This window comes from Spodoptera frugiperda, chromosome 22, assembly GCF_023101765.2.
Source record: "Spodoptera frugiperda isolate SF20-4 chromosome 22, AGI-APGP_CSIRO_Sfru_2.0, whole genome shotgun sequence".
In the NCBI taxonomy this organism is placed as follows: Eukaryota; Metazoa; Arthropoda; class Insecta; order Lepidoptera; family Noctuidae; genus Spodoptera; species Spodoptera frugiperda.
In genome coordinates, this window is record NC_064233.1 from 2177402 (window position 1) to 2201626 (window position 24225).

The following is a 24225-nucleotide window of genomic DNA, read 5'->3' on the forward strand; positions in this document are numbered from 1 at the left end:
AAGTGAAATAAAATAAAGACATAAAATAAAATAAAAACAAAAACAAAAGTGAAATAATAAATAAACGAACCAATAAATAAATTAATAAAATAAAATAAAAATAAAACAAAAGTGAAATAATAAAATAACCAAACAAAAAAATAAATAAAATAATAAAATAAAATAAAAATGACTGAAGTGAAGATTACAGTGAGTGGTGACAAGGGAAAACGGACTACATTGCGTTATTATTTAAGGTTATTTTTCCATGCAGCGGCTTGTGGTCTGTTTCATTCAGTGGTAATATATGGTGTGTGTTTGTGGGTGAGAATGATGAACAGGACGGACTTGACGGACCCCCGGATTGTGACTGCCAAATGGTTTATGCCTTGCTATCTTACAAATTGGAACTTTGTAAGTACCTATATGAATATTTTTATTATTCTATTCTAGCTTGGCTTTGCAAAGGTGCCGTTTAAAAAAATCGTTGCCGCCGAAAAGGATTTTTTCCCGTGTCGTGTGTCCGTTTACAAACATACAAGTTTACATACACATGACACTCCGACCCGAAACAACAATTTGTGGATCACATAAACAGTTACTCCGTGCGGGAATCGAACCCTACTAGAACCGACTGTTTTTATTCTTCTAGCTAGGCTTGACAAATGGCAATTTATCCCCGAAGGGGTAGGTGCACATTACGGCACGTAATGCCATTTTAAATAAAATACTACTAAATATTACTGGGCTTTTTCGGTTTTTCGAAAAATTCTCAGAGTATGTGGCACAAAAGGTCAAAAGTGGTATGTACCACTTTTGACCTTGTGCGTTATAAGTCCCATGTAATAGGGGGTGAGCCTATTGCCATATACTTTCACGGTCGGTACGGACACAATTCCAGACTCCGTGTTACTTACTGAGAAATTTTCGAAAAATCCGAAAAAATCCCAGTAATACTTAGTAGTATTTTATTTAGGTTTATTTAGGTATTTATTTATACAAATATAAATAGAGTAAAATCGCGTTAGTTCAGTATCTAGCTAGCATCACTATAAAAGGCTCCCATTCCTCTAACCTCGTGCTTATACACGTGAACTGGACTATGGTCGAGGTATCAAGTATCATTAGATGACCAACGAGCTATTAACTTTTATATTAGTCTAGTTCTTTATAAAACAGGATTCGAACCAGCTACACTACACAGCAGCCTGTATCAAACGTGTAGTCTTGTAATATTATTGAATGTTTTAATTTTTGAAAATGGGTTTTTTTAATACGTCACGCTTTTAATCCCCGAAGGGGTAGGCAGAGGTGCACATTATGGTACATAATGCCAATGCACACCCACATCTCACAATTTATGTTGTAAGTCCCATGTAATAGGTGGTGTAAATTGGGTGTAGTACAGATTTTATAATTGGCGTTACCGGCCTTTTAAAGGTTATGAATTTAAGGGTTCTTGGGGAATCGGGGATTGGGAAGGGGTGTAAATTAGGCCTCCGGTAACGTCACTCACAGAACGAAACACAACGCAAGCATAAAACAAAAATAACGTATCTTGTTTACCTTTAAATCTTTTGACGTTCACATTTCCTAGTCTCCAAAATATTATTTTGGTATTTCCTCATGGCCATTTTGGAAAAAAACATACAATCATACTAATTTGTGGTTTTATTGTCCATTTTATGTTGTTAATTAATATATTATTTCATAGAACGCTTTTAATCTATGATATAAAAATAAGTCGGTTTTCCTTCCTGACGCTATAACTCCAGAACGCACGAACCGATTTCCACGGTTTTGCTTTCGGTGGAAAGGTCTCGGGCTCCGTGTGGTGTGGTTTATAGCAAAGAAGATTTGGGAAAACTTCAAGAGAAAAGCAAGAAAACGGGAAAACCATTGGTCGCCAGGTTTGCTAGTTACTACATGTAAAATGTATGACTGATTAATAACAACATAAAACTCGTTTAATTTCCGTATAGTTATTTTTTTATATGCCGAAAACAAAATGGTATTCCATAATTGGTTACTTTACTCTACATAGTTTTTTATTATTTTTTTTGTTTTTGACTGCACGGTTGGCCCGGTGGCTAGGCAAATGGCTGCCGCGCAACGTGTAGCGGGTTCGATTCCGAACCTGGGATTGTAATTTCTAATTATAAGTTTGAATTCGCCAACCCACATTGCGTGCACGTGCGTTGCACAAACGTGGTGATTAATGCCCAAACCTTCCCCGTGTGAGAAGTGGCCCTGGAGGTTTACTGTAGTAGCAAAATTTATAGTCTAAGTAATGACTTTGATAATAGATTGCTTATAAAACGTAAGAACTTTTCAATTTATGCCAACTTCCTAGTACATAATTATTGTCAATGTCACCAAAACTATACTTTATTACTGCCTACTGACTGCCTCGTTGGCCGAGTGGTCGCAAGTGCTACTGCCGGGTAGGGGGTTCGATTCCCAGGTCGGCCAAAGTATTGCTGAGATTTTTTCGAGTTTTCGAGAATTTTTCAGTAGTAGCACGGAGTCTGGAATTGTGCCCAGTATATGGCAACAGGTATATGGTATATGGCTCACCCCCTATTACATGGAACATACAACATAAATTGTAAAATGTGGGTGTACATTGTATAACGGCTTTACGTGCCCCAATATGCACCTCTGCCTATCCCTTCAGGGATATAAGGCGTGCCGATAGACAGATGTATAGAATTTTTCAAAAATCGCCGACTTCCTAGTACATAAGATAGTCAATGTCACCAAAACTAATAAAATTACATTATGTAAAATATTTTTGAGAATCGACCTTAGACCGCTATGTATATGCCGCCGTCAAGGTTTTTGCCAAAATGTTCTATCAATTATAAATTCATGTATATACATAATATATTACTTAATTAAATATACTAAATATAATATAATCAGACTCTTACTGACTAAAAACCACCCTGTTCCTTCTCCTGCTTTGAGCCGGAGCTCCGGTAACCTTCCTGTGATGTGTATGTGAATTTGTATTGTGAACGCACCCACGACACAGGAGTAAATACTAGAGTAGGGAATTTAAAAAAATAGTTACCACAATAAAATATGGATGGTGAGATGCTGCATTCCTAGCTAGGTAATTGATTACCTGTGTTAAGGAATACAGTGCCGGTCCCCAAGGAAAGATATGATAAAACCGCACTATTACAATACTATTACTTATTCTGAGCTATTACTACAAATTCCGTATAAAAACTATTTTAATATTATAGTTAAAATTTAAAAAAAACGTGAAATTTATACAAAAACTAAGTAAAAAAAAACAAGAAAAGTTTCGGGTAACTTGCATATAAAAACAGTAAATAATTGAAGTGGGTAGTAGGTGAATATTTAGTTATGAGTACATATACAATGGGTAGATATAACAATTTAATAGGTATCAGTAGAACATAACGTTACGTGATCTTATTACAGAGATCACGATAGTTTGCGATAAATTAAAAAATAAATCATTATATTTTCATACGTGATTCGGCCTCCGTAAGATTAATTATTATATGTACGTGTTTTCTCAACAAATACTTGGAAATAGAAGGATTCAGTGCAGAGATAACTACTGCATATTTTTTATGGTATAAGCCGATAAACGAGTACACAGATAACCTGATAGTAAGCAATCGCCTCCACCCATGGACACTTGAAACACCAGATGCGTTACAAGTGCGTTGCCGGCCTTTTGGGGGTTAGGAATTTAAGGGTTGTTGGGGAATTCTGGATTAGGAAGATTGGGAAGGTAGAGAATTGGGCCTTCGGTAACCTCACTTACACAATAAAACACAACTCAAGCGTCGTTTCACGTCGATTTTCTGTGAGGCCGTGGTATCACTCCGGTCGAGCCGACCCAGCAGTACCGAAGTATGGCTCTCCCACACATGCAACACTGATGCTGTTTAGTAAATACTAGATCCCAGAGAATTCGTGTGTATATCTGTTTATCGATTACGTGAAAACAGCTGCAGGGATCGGGATAAAATTTGAAAAAGGGGTAGATTATAGTCTAGCGTAACACATAGGCTACCTTTTCAAATTCAAATTCTTTATTGCTTTCCTTAATATGATGTAAGTTCTTAAATAATATTAAGGACCCTGTTGGGCATGTAACTTTTATCCCACGAGAACGCGGAGAAAGCCCCTCGCAGAAGCTAGTCACCAACAATTACTGTTCTGGCTTAACATTCGTTTCGACCAATCACTAGGCTGCACCGACGATGACGTCGTACGGTGGAACGCGAATCGCGTTGCATTTTGTCGCACGTAGTATTAAGTTTTATGTTAATTTTTATCGGCCATTACATTCTTTGCTCTCACGCAACCAACATCTTTTTATTCATCTCTTCAAAACCTCAAACGTCATCATCCATCAGCTTCCTTACGAAAAGCCACTCACCGCTGCTGCTACAATTACTATTACTAACACATAAAAGATGTCTTTAAACATGTTTAGAGAATTAATTCCTCTTATATTACTACAGGCAGTGAGTGGTAACTAATTGTAGTTAGCCAAGGTTAAGGTTTGCATGTTTGTAAATAACAAGGTTGGGTAATGAAGTTACTCTTGAGGCGGTAGTTGTATTATATCTAATAAACAAGTCAATGTACTTATCATTGTTAGTTTGTTTTTACAAGAAGAAACAGAAAAATACGTGTCGTTTTTTCAAGCGGAAAATCATAAAAAAAATTGGATTATCTGATTACCGAAACACCTCAAGAGTTACAAGTGCGATGACGGCCTTTTGGGAGTTAGGAAATCGGGGATTGGGAAGATTATGAAGGGGAGGCCTTAGGCAACCTCATTGACATAACGCAAGCCGAAAGGTCATTATAAGGTTAAGCCGAAAACTTTGCTTGATCATGAAATCGGACCAGTCAATTATATTATGAGTACCAAACTTCTGGTACTCATAATATAATTTAAGTCTTTGACTGCTAATAGAAAACTGTTGAAGGCAAATCCTCCGCTAACGTCGGTCACCGGTGACCACCACAGCGTTCAATGTGTTAAAAAACAAACTAGACTATACCTACCTACCGAGTTATATCATATTGAACATAAAATATATTACTAGTTTCTTTTAGCAGCTTCGCCCGCGTTCCCGTGGGATAAAACATATCCTCTCACCCAAATCAGCTCATACCTTGTGACCAAATTATATCGAAATCCGTTCAATAGTTTCAACGTGATTGACGGACAAACATCCAAACAAATAAACTTTCACATTAATTTATAATATTAAAGTGTGATTATAAAAGATATATTACACTTCCAATTACTTTAGGTATCATAATTAATAACTACGTGTTCGTAATAATTAAATTAGTATTCATATTTCTCATGTTTGAAAACGTCAGTGGCAAATTAAAAATTACTGACTAGAACTCATTAGAAATAAACGCCAAAAATAAACTCATTACCTCTATTCATTACTCAATGTTTCTTTAGATGAGTTACAAGTGTTTTAAAAACTAAATCAAACAATTGTGAATTAAAAAATTAATAAATTAATGAAATAATCTTGTGGTGTTCAACAAATAAACGAACAAAAATGAATTAATAAATAAATGCATGCAATAATTTCGTGGAATTCAATAAATTGGTTCAATTTTAAATAAATACAGTTAAAAATGAAAAGAGAATTGAAAATACAAGTGGATAATGAACATCACAATGGAAATAAGACTTTAAAACGATTGTATTTGAGGATATTTTTCCATTTTCTGTTTTGTGCGATATTTTTCTATGGACACCTGGTCTATTTTACCCATCTCTGGGTTTTCTTGAAGCATGAAGTGATTGATCCAGACCTCTGGGTGACAGTGGCGTTTGCACCAGCTTTTGTTACCAATTGGAATGTTGTAAGTACCTGCAAATACTTTTTCTGGATAGATTAAATTTAAAGACTGCTTCGTTGGTCGAGTGGTTGCAAGTGCGATTGGGCTTAATTTCTCAGTAGTAGCACGGTGTCTGTAATTGTGCCCAGTATAATGGCAATAAGCTCACGCCCTATTACATGGGACCTATAACACAAATGGTGAAAAGTGGGTGTTCATTGTACAGTGACATTACGTGCCTTAAATATGTACCTCTGCCTACCCCTTCGAGGATGAAAGGCGTGACGTAGCTGTTGATTAAATTTAAAACATGCGAGAGCCATGCTTCACACGAATGGCCTCACAGAAAACCGACGTGAAACAACCCTTGCGTTGTTTCGTTGTTGTTTGAGGTTACCGGTGGCCCAATTACCCCCCTTCCCGATCTTCCCAATCTCCGATTCCCCAACATCCCTTAAATTCCTAACCGCCAAAAGGCCGACAACACACTTGTAACGTCTCTGGTGATTCAAGTGCCCATGGGCGGCAGCGATTGCTAACCAACATTTCTATTCTACACGTTCTATTCTACAATCTGCTCGTTTACCAGCTTATACCATATATAAAAAATAAATACGTATGTATGTAGGTACAAAGTCAACTACATCAATTAACTACTACAACTATTAAATACGTCACAATGTTCGTTTGTACGTCAGAAAAACAATTAAAAGCAACTTATTCTTGAATTGTATTTACTCAACAAAACAAAAAGAATTCTCAGTTAACATTGAACCTTGCTATGAGTTCAAAATACTCCGTTAATTACTTAGTTCAGTTTAAAATAACTTCATAACTTATTATGCTATGCAGTATGGAGATCACTCATATGATTTAAATGAAACTACAAGTAGTACTCGTCCACAGAAGTATAATACAATTAAATATTTCAACGAAAACTGAAAATTAAAAGTTTAAAGGTTTTGACTGCCTCGTTGGCCAAGTGGTTGCAAGTGCGACTGCCGGGAAGGGGTATCGGGTTCCCGGGTCGAGCGAAGTATTACTGGGCTTTATTCGGTTTTTCGAAAATTTCTCAGTGGTAGCACGAAGTCTGGAAATGTGCCCGGTATATGGCAATAGGCTCACCACTTATTACATGGGATTTGCAATATAAATTGTGAAATGTTGGTGTACATTGGCATTATGTACATTAATGTGGAAAATGTATGTAAAATTAATGGTAAAACCCCTTCAGGGATAAAAGGCGTGACGTTATATAAAAAAAGTTTTAAATTTTCCAACAAAATAAATATTTATATAAATTAAATATTAAGTTCTGTGTGAACAGCTCCATGTTCCTTGACCACAGAAGAGCTGTAATGTTGTAGGTTGTCAAGGAATGTCGACCATATTAACTTTATAAACTGATTTCATGCCAAATTTCATCCCGATCCCTTTAGCCGTTTTGAGGGGGGAAAATCATTCAATGTCTTCTCTCGCATTGCCTCTTACTGACTAAAAACCACCCCGTTCCTACTCCTGCTTTTAGAACCGGAGCCCCGGTAACCCGCTAGGCAGTCCGCAGCTCCGGAACGCGTGTATAAGCTTGGATGATAACAAATATGTGTTTTTATCTGACGGAAACGCGGACAAAACCACTGGCAAAAGTTAGTACAACATAGGTAATTAAGGCTTTAATAAAACTACAGTCTTCGTAATGTTAGTTTTTAATACAAAACAAATTTGACCTTATGAGTTGTGTTCGAAAAAACTGAAAACTGGTTTGAGTTATAAAGCAGTCTTTATAGCATTTTTTTAAGATTATAATATTATAGTTGTATTTTGCTTTTATTACGTACGTAAAGTTGTCGGTAGAATATTTTTTGACTAACTTTTTATTAGGGTAGATGACTATTTTTTTATTTTTAAGTCCGTCTTGTAGATTAGTTTAAAATATTAGACACGTATTTTGTATTTACAATCAATACTTTCGAAGAGATTTTTTTTCAATACCGCGTGTCGTCACTTCTGTGTATATATTTTGTACATAGAAAATGACGTATTTGCTCCCACTTCTAAATTTTGATACGTTTCATCTAAGTATTGTTATCTTATTCGACAAAATAAAAAATACGTGTCTAATATTCTTCATTATTTAACTGTTGTACGAAATATATTTTTAATTTTCATACCCCATCTTCAACCCTATTGTATGAAACTGAGATCGATCCAGAGATTTTGGATTAGGATTGTTTATTAATTTCAAACATAAAGGACTACACATTTGACAGGGACCGAGCTGTTCTCTCTGATAAACCTGTTGCATGGCTCTCACACACATACACGGTGTAACAAAAAGAGGGTAAACATATCAAGTGCACAGTTTCTAGATAGCATAACAAACGATACGGGATGAGTTTTTTAAACTCATGTTTTCATGGTACGGTATGGATTTTTTCAATACATAAAATTCCAGAAACCGAACATCAAACTTAGGTAGATACAGGTACTAGACGATCAGATTGACAGAAGAAATGTTTCGTAATATTAGCGAGTTTTTTTTTTAAATCGCCACATTAGGATTTTCTCCTGTGTCGTGGGTGCGTTTACAAACATACAAGTTCACATACACATGACACCCAGACCCGGAACAACAATTTGTGGATCACACAAAGAGTTACTCCGTGCGGGAATCGAACCCGCTACACGTTGCGCGGCAGCCAGTTGCCCAGCTACCGCACCAATCGTGCAGTCAAATTTAAAATCAAGAACCATGCGACACCAAGTACCAATTTTTTTAAACGTATTTTAAGCCGAAACTTTGTATAGAGATTCTATTCAACCTGTATTCTTCAGTGCTTCTTGATGTATATGGGTATTTTGTTACACGTTGTAGATATACTTATACGATAAAAAATAATATTCTGGTCGTCCTTAATCTTTGGACTTGACAACGTAATCTAAACTTAATGAATAGTTAACTGTAAGGTTAAAAGTGCATTGTTATATCTATTATATTTTATTTTAACTTGTTCAGTATCATATAAGTATCGGGCTAAATTGTATGTTTTACGGCTTTGCCACACTCTCATCGCTTGGCAGGAGGGTTGGAGATCGCAGTATAAAAGGTTCAGGTTTATCAGAGAGCGCTGCTGCCCGGTCTCTGTCTAATGTGTAGTCTCTTAGTCGGGTATATGACACCCGCGGGAAGAGTAGGGATTCGATTCACCAATTATTATGAAGGAGTTTTATGAACATAAAAAGTACATAATATATATGTAGGTATGCATGACTGTCTCGTTGGTCGATTAGTCGCAAGTGTGACTCTCGATTCTCAGGTTCGATTCCTGGGTCGAGCAAAGTATTGCTGGGCATTTTTCGGCTATTCGAAAATTTCTCAGTGGCAATAGGCTCACCCCCTATTTCATGGGACTTATAAACAGAAATGGTGAAAATTGGGTGTCGTACATTGTACAGCGGCATTACGTACCGTAATGTGCACCTCTACCTACCCCTTCGGGGATAAAAGGCATGACGTTGCTTTTTTAAAATACATAATAGATTTTATTTACTAAGAAAGACACGTGACTTCTTATTGTCTTCCGAGAAATACATAATAGTAAATAGATAATTATATATGCTAGCAGGTCAACCTGTACTAATAAGTTAGGAATTATCAACCTTAGAACTTTGTAATAGGGTAGAAAATCTATTGTAGGTATTGGATTAACTTGATATGCTGTATGGGCAGTATACTTATGTAGGAAATTAATACGTAGGTACATAGGTTCAGAATATTTCAACCTTAACACTTTGTAATAGGGTAGAAAATCTATTGCAGGTATTGTATTATATTGATATGCTATACTTATGAAATATAATACGTAGGTAGGTTCAGAATATACTATTTTTAGATTTAATAATCGATGTTGGAAAACCACTTCTCTTTATTTCTCAGGTCTATAAGTAAGACTGCAGCTTCGTTCAGGTGTAGGTTGCTTTTCCACTAGAGATGTGCTATGTAGCTATATACAATGTGATAGGGGTGAGACTTCTAACCCGTTAAGGCTGAGTACTACATCTAATTTTATCGACAAAAGTCGGGGGTCGAAGGGGTCGAATCCCCTACCCCTAAAAATTATGGCTATTTTAATGTTTTTTTTTTTACTTTTTTTGATATCAAAGGTTGTATGCGTCGTAGAAATAAAAAAAAGACGACAAACGGTAGCTAATAACCTTGGCTAACTAATTCATCACTTTTTTCATATGTTTGATAATGTTTTGGTGAGAAAAAAAAATCATTTGTGAATTATTTTTACCGAAAACATCACTATTTTTCAATATTTTCAATTAGGGGTTCAACCACCCATATTATTTTTTTTGTCGATAAAATTAGATGTAGTACTCAGTCTTAACGGGTTAGAAGTCCCACCCCTAACGCATTGTATACTGCGAGGATGTAATAGCTAAGCTGTGAAACTATGTGACCGTTTCTACTGATACTAGGCTATGTTGATATAAACAGATATACAAATATATTTTATTTTTTTATGGGACAAGTCCGCCACAACCTCCTATACCGCTGCAACTCCTGTGCACCAGGATCTACAGTAGATACAACCATGCAAACACCGGAACATTGAAGTCCAACGTCTCAGGGACATGAATGACTGTCTTGGATCCTACAACGAAATAAATCAGAAGATATTATTAGTCTAATAATCTAATAAAATAAATAAATAATAACGATAGTCTCCATTTCCCTCGGTGAATTTAACACATTGAACGCCGTGGTGGTCACCGGTGACCGACGTTAGCGGAGGATTTGCCTTCAACAGTTTTCTATTGGCAGTCAAAGACTTAATGCAGGAGACATACAAACATATATGTTCTCAGTATTTTGAGGGTCAAACCAGATTTAAATAAATGGTTACATTCGTAGCCTCTGTATAACATTTCCGGATTTAGGCATTAACCTTCTAACGGGTCATTTAACAAAAAACTAACTAACTTAGGCAGATCATTAATTATTCATTAACATTTGTTATTTAATCTTGTTTGTGATGTAACATAATATCTCGCTTTTTATTTTTCAATGACTTCTCCCACCATGGGCGAGGCAAGAGTGTCAGACTCTTACTGACTAAAAACCACCCCGTTCCTACTCCTGCTTTTCGAGCCGGACCCACGGTAAACTGCTAGATAGTCCGCAGCTCCGGATCAGCACTACTATTTCCTATCTGTGGTGGACTGATGGCTCCTTGATGCCTTGTAATTGGCTGGACCGATTTTGACGGAACTTTTCTGGCAGCTAGCTAATATATTAAAGAGTAACTTAGGCTACATTTTTTTTTATTCTAGAAAAATTATTTCATTTCGCATACTAGGCACAAAGCTCGTATGAATATAAACTAAAATCATTGTCGGCGGTATTTCCGAACCGATACGACCTTCAAAACTTAAAAAAAAAATGCGTCTTGCTTTTGCCGGCAACGCGTCTGTGTTTCCTCTGGTGTTGCGGGTGTACACGGGCGGTGCTGGTTGCTTACCATCAGATGGCCTGTCTGCTCATTTGCCCCCCTATTCCATAAATAAAAACTATTTTCGGTAACTTTCGTTTTCAAAGAGTTTTATTATGGTTTATATCACTTTCTTTTCTTGTCGATATGAAGAGTAAAAGTTATTTTTATTGTTTTACGTTATTGTATATAACTTATCTTTTATGGTATTACGTATTTGTAATACTACTATCCCATTATAATATTATAAACGCGAAAGTTTCTATATTTGTTTGTTAGTTAATCCTTCACGTCAAAACGGCTGAAAGGATCGAGGTGAAAATTGGAACAGGGGTAGATTGTGGTCTGGAATAACACATAGGATATTTTGAAGATAGCCAAGCCAGCCAGTTATAATTCCGGAGCTGCCTACTACCTAGCAGGTTTACCGGGGCTCCGGCTCGAAAAGCAGGAATAGGAGAGGGGTGGTTTTTAGCCAGTAAGAGTCTGACACTTCCTCTCGCCTCGCCCAAGGCGGGAGAAGTCATTGGATGATTTTTCCCCCTCTAAAAAGCCCGTTATAATATAATATTTAGTAATACACATTACCTTTGAGTATTATTAAAATGAACTATTATTTCGTCCGTGTGTTATTAACAGAGCTGGGTAATTATTTTAATGCATTACTCGCGAGTTTTTGTCAAAGATGTTTTTGATATTTTTTCCTTGGTACGAACATTCCATTTTTTATTAAATATTAACGTACTAATTAGATTTACGAATGGGGAGTTCCGTAGTGTATTTTATTTTGAATTAGAAGTACAGTATTATAGTATAACAATAGGTGATCTAGCTGCTCAGGTTTTATTCGTAAAAGTACCTTTAACCGACGAAGATGCATGCAAAAGACTGATGACTGTTGGTGAAGCGAAAGAGGTGTGTAAGATGCGCAGCAATTGACATCCTAGGTTACCGGGGCTCCAGCTCAAAGCAGGAGAAGGAACGGGGTGGTTTTTAGTCAGTAAGAGTCTGACACTCCCTCCCGCCTCACCCAAGGTGGGAGAAGTCATTGGATGATTTTCTTCCCTCAAAAAAAACATTCTATTACTCTATTATTGACATTCTATTACCTCTGCCCATGGGATCCGACGTGTTATGTATGTAGGTTTTATTCTCAGGTGGAAAAAACGTCTAGTTACGGGTATTATCCTTTCGGAAAGTAAAAGGAGTGATGAAGTGAGTGTCCTTCTATCTGAGACACAACTAGTGACCCCTAAATCGTACTAAAAATGAATCAGAATCGTGAACTAACATATGTTTTTGTGTTTCTACGTCATAATGAAACAAAACAAGTTCTTTGTAGTAAATATCCTTGAAGTTTTAACTTTATTAAAGCATTAGCAACTCGTCTGTATTTCCCAGTAAAGGTAAGCAGTGGTGTTACTTAGAGGACTATGAGTTCTCCTTTTTTATGGCGTTTTTAAGGGGGGATAATCATGCAATGACTTCTCCCGCCTTGGGCAACGCGAGAGGGAGTGTCGGACTCTTACTGACTAAAAACATAAGTCTGAAATCGCCAACCCGTATTAAGCAAGCGTGGTTGATCAACGTTTATTTATTTATTTAATTCAAACGTTGCAACGGTAGACATCCAATTATAGCAACTTACATACATAACTAAAACATAAACAGGAATTAACAGCATTCATAAGTTCGCCTCGCAGTACTTCAGGCATTCCGACAAAATCTCGATCCGATTCCGATAAAAGATCGATGATTAATACTGAAACCTTCTCTGTGTGAAAAGTGGTTTTTGGTCAGCAATAGCCACCTATAGGCTGTTAATGTGATGATGAAGCTATCAGCGCCGGCCATGGATACCCGCAACGGCGGAGGAGTTATAGGTTCGTCGCCGGCTTTTTTGGCGTTAGGGATTGAAAATACCTAGATAGGTAAACTAATCTTTACTGTACCCTTAACCGACGAGCATGCATGAAAAAAGTGATGACTGTTGATGAAGCGAAAGAGGTATGTAAGATTCGTAGCAATTGGCGTTCCATTGCCTACCCCGCATGGGAGACAGGCGTGAGGTTATGTATGTATGTCTTTACTGTACACTATTAATAAAAAAGAAACAATAATTAAAATAATGGACATAAAGGCGGTATTATCACTGATAGTGGTTTCTACCAGACCACCTTTGGGTAGGTATAAATTGCAAAAGATTTTTTTATACGGGATGTGTACTCCAGTATCGGGTATTTGGGGATAGAGGCCATTACTGTAATTCTGCACATACGATTTTATGTTTGTGTAGTCACTGACTTTAATATAAAACACTGAGCAAATGCACTCAATTAACAAACTTTGCCTGTCTTATATTTTTAGGCGTTGAAACTCATGAACTACAGATACATCAATAAATAGAAAACATGGAATATTTTAATGACTAATTATGACTTACTAGTCTCTGTCAGCGGTTTCTCCCGCGTTCCCGTGGGATAAAAAGTATCCTATGTGTTATTCCAGACTATAATCTACCCCTGTTCCAAATTTCATCCCGATCCCTTCAGCCGTTTTGACGTGATTGAGTAACAAACATACTTACAAACACATAAACTCACAAACTTTCGCATTTATAATATTAGTAAGATATATGAAGAAGTGTTAAGCATTAATAAATCTAATGCTTAGGAAGATTGGGAAGGGGGTAATTGGGCTTCCGGTAACCTCACTCATACAACGAAACACAACACAAGCGTTGTTTCACGTCGGTTTTCTGTGAGGCCGTGGTATCACTCCGGTCGAGCCGGCCCATTCGTGCCGAAGCATGGCTCTCCCACACTTCAAATACATTAATTAATTATTATCTTCGTCTAAAATGTTTATATTGAGGGTAAAATGAATATGATTATTGATAAAGTAATAAATATATTTACACAAATAGTGAGATACCGTCCAACTAATTACTTTTACAGTAATTATCAACTAGTCGCCCTAAACCGCCACGGGAATCGGGCGTCTATTAGCATAACATAATTTAATTAATAATTATTATTTTATACTATTAATCTAACATAAAAATATTATTTCATTATAATAGTGAATAGTGAAAATAGAAATAGAAATAGAAAATAAGTGAATTATTATTTAGAAATAAAAGTGTTATTCTTATTATTATATATTATTAAAGCGGCGTAATATAACCAATTATTAATTATTAAAATGGAAGAATTAATTTGGAAAAATAGTAATATATTTTATAATGTTCTGTGTTTTTTAATAACGGAAAATGAGAAATTGTTTGATAGAAGTGATGCGAAATTATATTGGACCACTGTGTATCATCTTTTTGGGGTCTTTCATAACGTTTACATAACCATATTTGCCGCTGGGTTGGACATTAGGAGCAGCCCTATTATCGATATCGATAATCTATACAGATTTAAGGCTGGATACCTGACTGGGTGGAACTTTGTGAGTATCTTTGTCATGTTGTTGTACCCGCGATTTACAATTGTTTTTGGGATTTATAAAGCACTAGCGACCCGCCCCAGCTTCGCATGGGTACATTTTTTTTAATTAGCTTAATATTGTTTATAAATTATAGTTTGTATGTTTTAATGGCATGTTTAAAATGTTTATTGAAACATGTATTATTATTACTTTTTATCCGAGAAAGTGAACAAATGTTTAAATATTGCAATCAAAACCATGCACATAATTATTTATTTTATGATGCTATTTTCTCCCAATTTTTATTTTATTTCTAACTAGCTACTTCCGCGCGGTTTCACCCGCTCTGCTTAGCTCCTTTTAGTCATAGCGTGATGTTTTATAGCCTATAGCCTTCCTCGATAAATGCACTATTCAACACAAAAAGAATTATTCAAATGGGACCAGTAGTTCCGGAGATTAGCGCGTTCAAACAAACAAACAAACTCTTCAGCTTTATAATATTAGTATAGATATTTAATTTTTTTTATTAGTTATATATTATAACTGTCTTCTACCAGCGGCTTCGGTTATATGTTATTCTGCGTTAGCTTAGCCTATATGTTGTTCTAGATCATGATCTACCCCTTTTTCCAAATTTCAAGCCGAATCCTTCAGCCGTTTTGACGTGAATGAGTGGTGAACACAAACACATAAACTCACATACTTTCGCATTTACAATATTAGTAGTATATAATGTTACTATATGGCCATTAGCCCACCCCTTATTACACTTTTAACACAAATGGTGAAAAGTGGGTGTACATTGTATAGCAGCATTACGTGCCGTAATGTGCACCTCTGCCTACCCCTTCCAGGATAAAAAGCGTGACGTTGTGTCTATTCTATTCTATAAAAAACCCAATATCCAAATATTAACCTACAGAGTCCAAAGTTTGAACTCGATCAGACATAATTGACTGCACGGTTGGTGCGGTGGCTGGGCAACTGGCTGCCGCGCAACGGGTAGCGGGTTCGATTCCCGCACGAAGCAACTCTTTGTGTGATCCACAAATTGTTGTTTCGGGTCTGGGTGTCATGTGCATGTGAACTTGTATGTTTGTAAACGCACCCACGACACAGGAGAAATTCCTAATGTGGGGCAACGTTATTTAAAAAAAAAAAAAAAAAAGAAAAAGTCCAAAAAAAGAATTATATGAGTTATCTCTTTCATAATTACTTCTTATAAATAAGTTTCGAAACAGACAAATATTTTATCTATTTATATAAACTTTACACGTGTTATTGATATACCTAATTATATATTTAATTACTAGTTGTATACCGCGAATTTACCTGTGTAATAAAAAAAAATGTGTCATGTATATGGTAATAGGTAATGCAACGTTACGGTTTTTATCCCCGAAGGTGTAGACAGAGGTGCTCATTAATACACGTAATGCCGCTATACAATTTGACTTTTTGACTGCCCGGTTGGTGCGGTGGCTGGGCAACTGGCTGCCGCGCAACGGGTAGCGGGTTCGATTCCCGCACGGAGCAACTCTTTGTGTGATCCACAAATTGTTGTTTCGGGTCTGGGTGTCATGTGTATGTGAACTTGTATGTTTGTAAACGCACCCACGACACAGGAGAAAATCCTAGTGTGGGGGCAACGTTTTGGCAAAAAAAACAAAACAATGTACACCCACTTTTCACCATTTGTCCCATGTAATAGGGGGTAACACTATTGCCATAAACTGGGAACAATTCTAGTCTCCGTGCTACTACTTAATGAGAAATTTTCGGAAAACGAAAAATCGCCCAGCGCTTAGAATTCGAACCCAAGACTTTTTGTCCGGCAGTCGTACTTAAAGATTTCGAGAATATATTCTGTGTAAAACATACAAACATACAATTTCACATACACATCCTATTTGGACCCGGAATAAATATACATAGATCATCTAGTCACTATACTAATCCAATCAAACCCAAGATACGTTTTCCTTCATCTAATTCAAAGTGTAGTAGATCGCACGTTGCATGCGTGTGCGCACGCTGCTATCGCGAGTCACATTGGAGTCACGTATCGCGTGATCATCGGAATATGTCGACGTAACGGAGAAATAATAAATAAATAACAAGATTCATTGAATACATATATATTGCTACTTATAATATTATAAATGTGAAAGTTTGTTTGTTAGTTCTATTTTTAGGGTTCCGTAGCCAAATGCCAAAAAAAACGAAACCCTTATATGTATAGTTCCGTCATGTCTGTCTGTCCGTTCCGTCCGTCCGTCCGTCCCTATGTTACAGCCATTTATTTTAATGTTGCTGAACACTAGGATTTTCTCCTGTGACTTGTATGCGTTTACAAACATACAATTTCACCAACACATGACACCCAGACCCGAAACAACAATTTGTGGATCACACAAAAAGTTGCTCCGTGCGGGAATCGAACCCGCTATACGTTGCACAGCAGCCAGTTGCCCAGCCACCGCGCCAACCGTGCAGTCAAATTGTTTGGCAGCACCCTTGATCTTTCAGTGGGTGTCGTAGATCAGACTACTGCTCTCCGATAAAGGAAGATTGCCAGGCTGGGGGACAGATGCCAAGTCGATTGCCCTTTGTGATGCTTATATCTAAACCAACTTTCAACTACAACTTACTTATTCACGTCAAACAAACACACTGAAGGAATCTATGATTAACATTTGAAGTTTGGAAAGGGAGTATCAGAATGTTACTGACTAAAAACCACCCCGTTCCTACACCTAATTTTTATGCCCACAATGTCGAAATATCGGAAACTCATAGACATAAATAAAAATGGTAAATATCCCAAGTTTATGATATTAGTAAAGAAATCTGTCACGCCAATGAGATAAAACTGAAGAGACAAACTCTTCAGTTTTGAATGCCTTTGAACGTCCAATGACTCTTCCCGTCTTGGGCGAGGCGAGAGGGAGTGTCAGACACTTAGTGACTAAAAACTACTGCGTTTCTACTCCTGCTTTTCAAGCCAGACCCCGGTAAACCGGTAGGTAGCCCGCAACTCCGAGTTGACATCAGCCCTACTGGGCCCCGTCTACTTTGTTCAGCGTCCGCAGACCCGAAAACATCGCGCTATGATCTATAGAAGCCGAGTACTAGACTAGTTTCGTGAATTTTTTTTTTGAAACCCCCCGGTAATCGAGCAGAAGTATCACCTGATGGTAAGCAATCGCCGCCGCCCATGGACACTTGAAACACCAGAGGCGTTACAAGTGCGTTACCGGCTTATTGGGAGTTAGGAATTTAAGGGTTGCTGGGGAATCGGGAATTGGAAAGATTGGGAACGGGGAAATTAGACCTCCGGTAACCACACTCACACAACGCAAGCGTTGTTTCACGGTTTCCCATGAGGCCGTGTTGTCACTCCGGTCGAGCCGGCTCATTCGTACCGAAGCATGGCTCTCCCACACCTAAATAAAAATGAATAAACAACAATAACACCAGTCTCGTGACCACTTGCACGTTGCAGCACCCATTATCGGCGGACGTTCAAAGTTCGGTCACGTGCGTGTCCCTAATTTATGTCGTATCAGTCCGGATATATTTTGACAGTGTTATCTAGGGCGGCCCTCGGCGGCCATTTGATAAGGTGCTACTGCAAGCGGGTTGAGGAGCGGAAAGTGGTCGTATCATGTGGAGAGTTGCGTCAAAACTTCAAAAGATATGTAGGAATGGGTCGATGTTTGGTCGCTATTTCGCCTGGTGGTAAGTGATGATGCGGCCTACGATGGAGCACGACTGCCCATAAGCATTTGACTAATCATCACATCACACCAACAGTCTGTAAATGGTTTTTGGGCAGAAAAATGCCTTATCTCGCACGGAGTAGGTATTGAGCATTAATTACTACGCTTGCTCAATACAATTTCAGGTTTCCTTGTGATGTTTTCCTTCACCGTTTGTCAGCGTGTAATAAGAGAGTGAGAGATTAAGTCTTTGACTGCCAATAGAAAACTGTTGACGGCAAATCCTCCGCTAACGTCGGTCATCGGTGACCACCACGGCGTTTAATGTGTTAAAAATGCTTCTAATATTTAAACGGTTGAACATAAATTGCCCGGTCTCTGTCTAATGTGTAGTCCCTTACGCCCGAATACTGAAACGCTACTTAATTTTAAGTTGTACTTAAATTTCGTTCTATCTCTGTCTTTTATAAAGAATGCGTTGTGACAGAACTATTCTTGAGTGACGTGTGAGTATTTGACCATTAGTCAGCTAACGACACATAAGGTACCAATTACCCCCCTACCCAATCTTCCCAAGATATAAACCTCTTTAACAACACACCACCATGTTCAATAACCATTTAAACCGTAACCTAATCACGTCTGGCCATTATGGCCGGAGTCTGGCCTGAACTTTGTCTGCCCGATAACAGGCAGACATCACATGACCTGTCACCTTTATTAATTGTCCGCTTCAATTAATATCGTGTCGTAATGAAGGAATGTCTAATGAGGCTTATCTTCTTATTGAAATATATTGAAACTTCACGGTTTATTCTTTAGTTAGTGATGTAAAAATATTTTTTTTTAGTTTAGTTTGAACATGGAAGTCTTTTCCTAAGTCTGAAAAAAAATACTATGCTGAAAATCAGTTCGGTCAAACATGAGATAATCGCTCATTAACATACATACATACTACTATTTTGTCGGTTAAAAACACGTTTTTTATGATACATCCACGTATCTAATGAGCCCAAACTTGATATGTTTACTAGTAGGTAGCCCAAGGTTCCAATTCGATCGTCGTATCAAGCCAATGGTCCCATAATATATATCTACACACAACTGCCAAGTTTCATGACGACACAACAATTTAGAAGTGTGTGTAATTCAGGCTCTTAGATTTTATTACATGTTCCGTAAACTCGTTTACCGGCTTTTACCATAAATGGTATAGAGAACCTCCCAATCTTTTTCAATCAATAAAACTAATCTCCTGTCTCTCTCCCACAGCTGTTCCAAACGATATTCCTGACTATGTCGCTGGTGTATGACCTGATGGAGTGGCTGGACCGACACGACTCCAGCCTCGGCAGGAAGCTGCGGTTCGCCAGGGATGTCATGTTCTCTGGTCTCGTGGTGCCTTTGACCCTGGTGAGTATACTTGAAGACTAATATCACACACACACCGTCACGCCTTTTTATCCCCGAAGGGGTAGGCAAAGGTGCATGTGGCTATGCTATGAGGATCTAATAGCACCCAACCTTTGTGTTATAAGTCCCATGTAATAGGGGGTGAGCCTATTGCCATATATTTTTGGCACTATTTCAGCTTCCGTGTTACTACTGAGAAAATTTCAAAACACCGAAAAAAAGTCCAGTTATACTTTTCCTGACTCGGGAATCGAACCCAAGACCCCTTTTCAGGCACTTGCGACCACTCGACCAACGAGGTAGTTGAAGACTAATATGTGGGGTGCTTGTTCACCAGAGATGTGTTATGTGGTTATGCTACGAAGACGTAGTTAAGTTTCTACTGATACTAAGCTATGTAGCTGTGCGAGTAAGATGTGCTATGAAGATGCGCCGCCGCAATTTCACTGTGCGAGCAAAATGCGCAGCTCGAGTATGCGATGTATTGATAGTAGAGAAGCCATCCATAGCACGCATATCTATACTTCTATACTTAATATTATAAAGCTGAAGAGTTTGTTTGATTGTTTGAACGCGCTAATCTCCGGAACTACTGGTCCGAATTGAATAATTCTTTTTGTGTTGTATAGTGCATTTATCGAGGAGGGCTATAGGCTATAAAACATCACGCTATAACCAATAGGAGCCGAGCAGAGCGGGTGAAACCGCACGGAAGTAGCTAGTTCAGTATATTTACTATCACTGATTTTACCGACATCGCCGTCAGTAGGCTGTGTTGCCGCACCCGCTCACGCTTCTCATATCCTATAAGAAGTAATAGCTAAACTGTGAAACTATGTGACCGTTTCTACTGATACTTAGTTATGTAGCAGTGCGAAGAAGATGCGCAGCTCGAGTATGAGATGCATCGATACTAGGGAAGCCATCCATGGGACACGTCCATAGCACGCATCTTTCCATATAAAAAACAGCTTAGCCGAGTCTGTTTTCATCAGTGCAATCATATATTGGTGGAAGCCGAACGCATCCACAGCAACGTAGCATAGCACATGTCTGGTGGAAAAAGCACCATAACAGTCAAGAGTTTCAGAAATCTCCTAATAATAAATTGTCATCATCAAATAATGAATAAATATGACCTCTGAGCCTCGGCATTTCTTCTCAGAGTAGTCCAAAAGTAAATACCGACTTCATCTAGAGATTTTTATATAAGAATTTTTGACGTGTAAAAGTTCTCTTTGGTAGCCTATTAACAATAATAAATTTATATCATTTCATTTCAAATTGCTATCCATCAATAACCATCTTCTACCTATCTCCTTCCAGTTCATATCATCAATGTTCTGGACGCTGTTCTGGATCGACCGGGAGCTGGTGTTTCCCCAAGTCTACGACCAGCTCGTGCCGTGGTGGTTCAACCACTGCGTCCACACCAACATTGCCATTGTGGTGCTGATCGAAACGCTGCTGCAGGCCAGGAGACATCCCACCCATTATAAGCTGGAGCTCTGGCTGACAGGCGGCGCTGGAGTGTTGTATGCTATTGTGTGAGTAGCTTATCTATAATATAAAAATAAGTCGGGTTTTCCTTCCTGACGCTATAACTCCAGAACGCACGGACCGATTTCCACGGTTTTGCATTCGTTGGAAAGGTCTCGGGCTCCGTGAGGTTTATAGCAAAAGAACATTTACGAAAAAAAAAATCAAGGGAAAAGCAGGAAAATCATTTGTGGCGAAACGAAGTTCGCCGAGTTTGCTAGTTATCTAAACTTTTTAAATTATAATGCTGAAGAGGTTATTTATTGTATGTTTGAACGCGCGAAATTCCTTAACTAAATTAAAGTGCTTACTTAACTGGAATTAAACTGCTGTTGGGGATTCGGGGATTAGGAAGATTGAGAAGAGGGTAATTGGGCCTCGGGTAACCTCACTTACACAACGCAAGCGTTGTTTCACGTCGGCTTTCTGAGAGGCCCTGGTAGAAATTAGGTGGAGATCTATGTTCAGCAGTGAACGTCTCCACCTAATATGATGATGTGTGGCTGATATGAAGACGATGATAATGATGAGATAAATAAAAATGTAAAAATGGTAGGACTAATGTGGTAAATATTCCATTATTCCAACTAACTCAAAAAATCTCTTTACAGGTACTACTCAATCTATTTCTCCACCCACCGCTGGCTGTACGGAGTCTTCGGCATCATGACCTGGTGGCAAGTCTGCCTCTATCAACTCCTGATCTGGTCTTCCACCTTCCTCTTCTACTACATCCAGTTCCCCATCAACAGGATATTCCACCGAGAAGATACTTCTACAGAGAAGAGTGTGACCCACGAGCCAAAGACTGGCACGCCAAACAATGGCTATGAAGAGCCTTCGTCTGGCGTGCCAGAGTCTTGGCTGAAACAGCGACCAAAAAGTCAGATTGAAAATTCTAGTTTTTGATTTAGTTTACCTAGGTTTTGGTTTTAAAATATGGTTTTTGGATTTCTCGCCCACCTTGAGATAGTATGCTTTAAAGATTTGAGTATATGGTATAAAAAAAATGTTTTTTTTTTAACATAACTATCGAGAGACATAGTAAATTAACTTAAAATCACGGTTTACTCACTTTCACCCGAATACTGAAATGCTACTCAATTTTAAGTTGGACTTAAATATCGTGCTATCTCTGTCATTTTATAAAGAATTGATAGGGACAGAACTAGTTTTGAGAGCGTTTTAAAATTGAGTAGCGTTTGAGTATTCGGACATTTGAATGCCAGAAAAAATCTGTTGAAGGCACATCTTCCACTAACACCGGTAATTTTTGCCTCCCATGGTGGTTAATAAGTTAATGGAGAAAAAGGTTTTACTAGTTTCGAGTCACAGAGGGACTCTTTATCATGAGCAGCGTGCGCAGACACGGTGACGTTGCGAAGCATACAGTAGGCTAAATAGTAGAGTATTTCTCCATTAATATACGTGAGTAAACTGTGATTTTTAGTTGATATATTTTTGTATGGGAGGTGGTTAGCGAATGACAAATCTGAAATAAAGCGGTTTTTTTTTTAAGTTCATCATCATCATCAGCCGAGAGACGTCCACTGCTGAACAAAGGCCTCCCCCTTGGTCCTCCACGTAGAACGACAAGCCGCCACCTGCATCCACTGGCTCCCCGCCACTCTGACGATGTCGTCGGTCCACCTAGTGGGAGGTCTGCCCACGCTGCGTCTTCCGGTCCGCGGTCGCCACTCAGTCACCTTCCTGGCCCAGCGGCCATCAGTCCTCCGAGCGACGTGGCCTGCCCATTGCCACTTCAGCCTGCATATTTTGAGAGCTATGTCTGTAACTCTTGTTCTTTGGCGAATTTCCATATTTCGGATTTTGTCGCGCAAAGATACTCCGAGCATAGCTCTCTCCATCGCGCGCTGGGCGACTCTGAGCCTTTCTAAAAGGCCAGCAGTTAGGGACCATGTCTCGGTACCGTACGTCATCACTGGCAACACACACTGGTTGTACATCCTGGTCTTCAGACACTGCGGGATTTTTGACGAGAAGACTTCATGCAACTTCCCAAATGCTGCCCATCCGAGTTGGATTCTTCGAGCGACCTCTTTCTCGAAGTTGGACCTACCTAGCTGGATGATCTGACCCAGGTATGTGTAGTGGTCTACAACTTCGAGTATATCGTTCCCAACGACAACCGGTATAGGTGCAACATGGACATTTGACATGATTTTCGTCTTGTCCATGTTCATTTTAAGGCCCACCTGTTGGGAAACGGTATTGAGGTCGCTGAGCATGGTGTTCAGCTCTTCCAGCGACTCTGCCATTACGACTATGTCATCGGCGAAACGGAGATGAGTGATGTATTCGCCATTAATGTTGATGCCGCGTCCGCTCCAGTCCAAGAGCTTAAAAACGTCCTCCAGTGCGTTCGTGAACAGTTTCGGAGATATAACGTCTCCCTGTCTCACGCCCTTCCGCAACTGGATTGGCCTCGTAGTCTCTTCCTGGAGTCGGATGCGCATGGTGGCGTTGTTATACAAACACTTCAAAACCTCGATGTATCTATAGTCGATGTGGCACCGCTGGAGAGACTGCAGCACCGCCCAGGTTTCGATTGAATCGAAGGCTTTCTCATAGTCCACAAACGCCAAGCATAGTGGCAAGTTATACTCCTCGGTCTTCTGTATAACCTGCCGCAGCGTATGAATGTGGTCTATGGTACTGAAACCTTTTCGGAATCCGGCTTGTTCGGGAGGCTGGAAGTCATCAAGCCTGCGTTCGAGACGGTTCGTGATGACCCTCGAAAACAG

The 24225-nt window shown here is 38.6% G+C and overlaps 1 protein-coding gene across 2 annotated transcripts; it reads left to right on the top strand.

Annotated features, from left to right (window-relative positions):
• The first annotated feature begins 132 nt into the window (after nt 1-132).
• Nucleotides 133-22482, top strand: LOC118280061 (androgen-dependent TFPI-regulating protein). Of its 2 annotated transcripts, none has more exons than XM_035599931.2 (4): nt 133-393; nt 19781-19921; nt 21248-21468; nt 22072-22482. In XM_035599931.2, exons 1-4 carry the CDS (start codon nt 169-171, stop codon nt 22367-22369), a joined length of 885 nt encoding a protein of 294 aa, XP_035455824.2. In that variant the 5' UTR covers nt 133-168; the 3' UTR covers nt 22370-22482. The 2 variants fall into 2 exon arrangements, with proteins under 2 accessions (XP_035455824.2, XP_035455823.2); XM_035599930.2 differs by lacking the exon at nt 133-393 and adding an exon at nt 14312-14804.
• The last annotated feature ends 1743 nt before the right edge of the window (nt 22483-24225 follow it).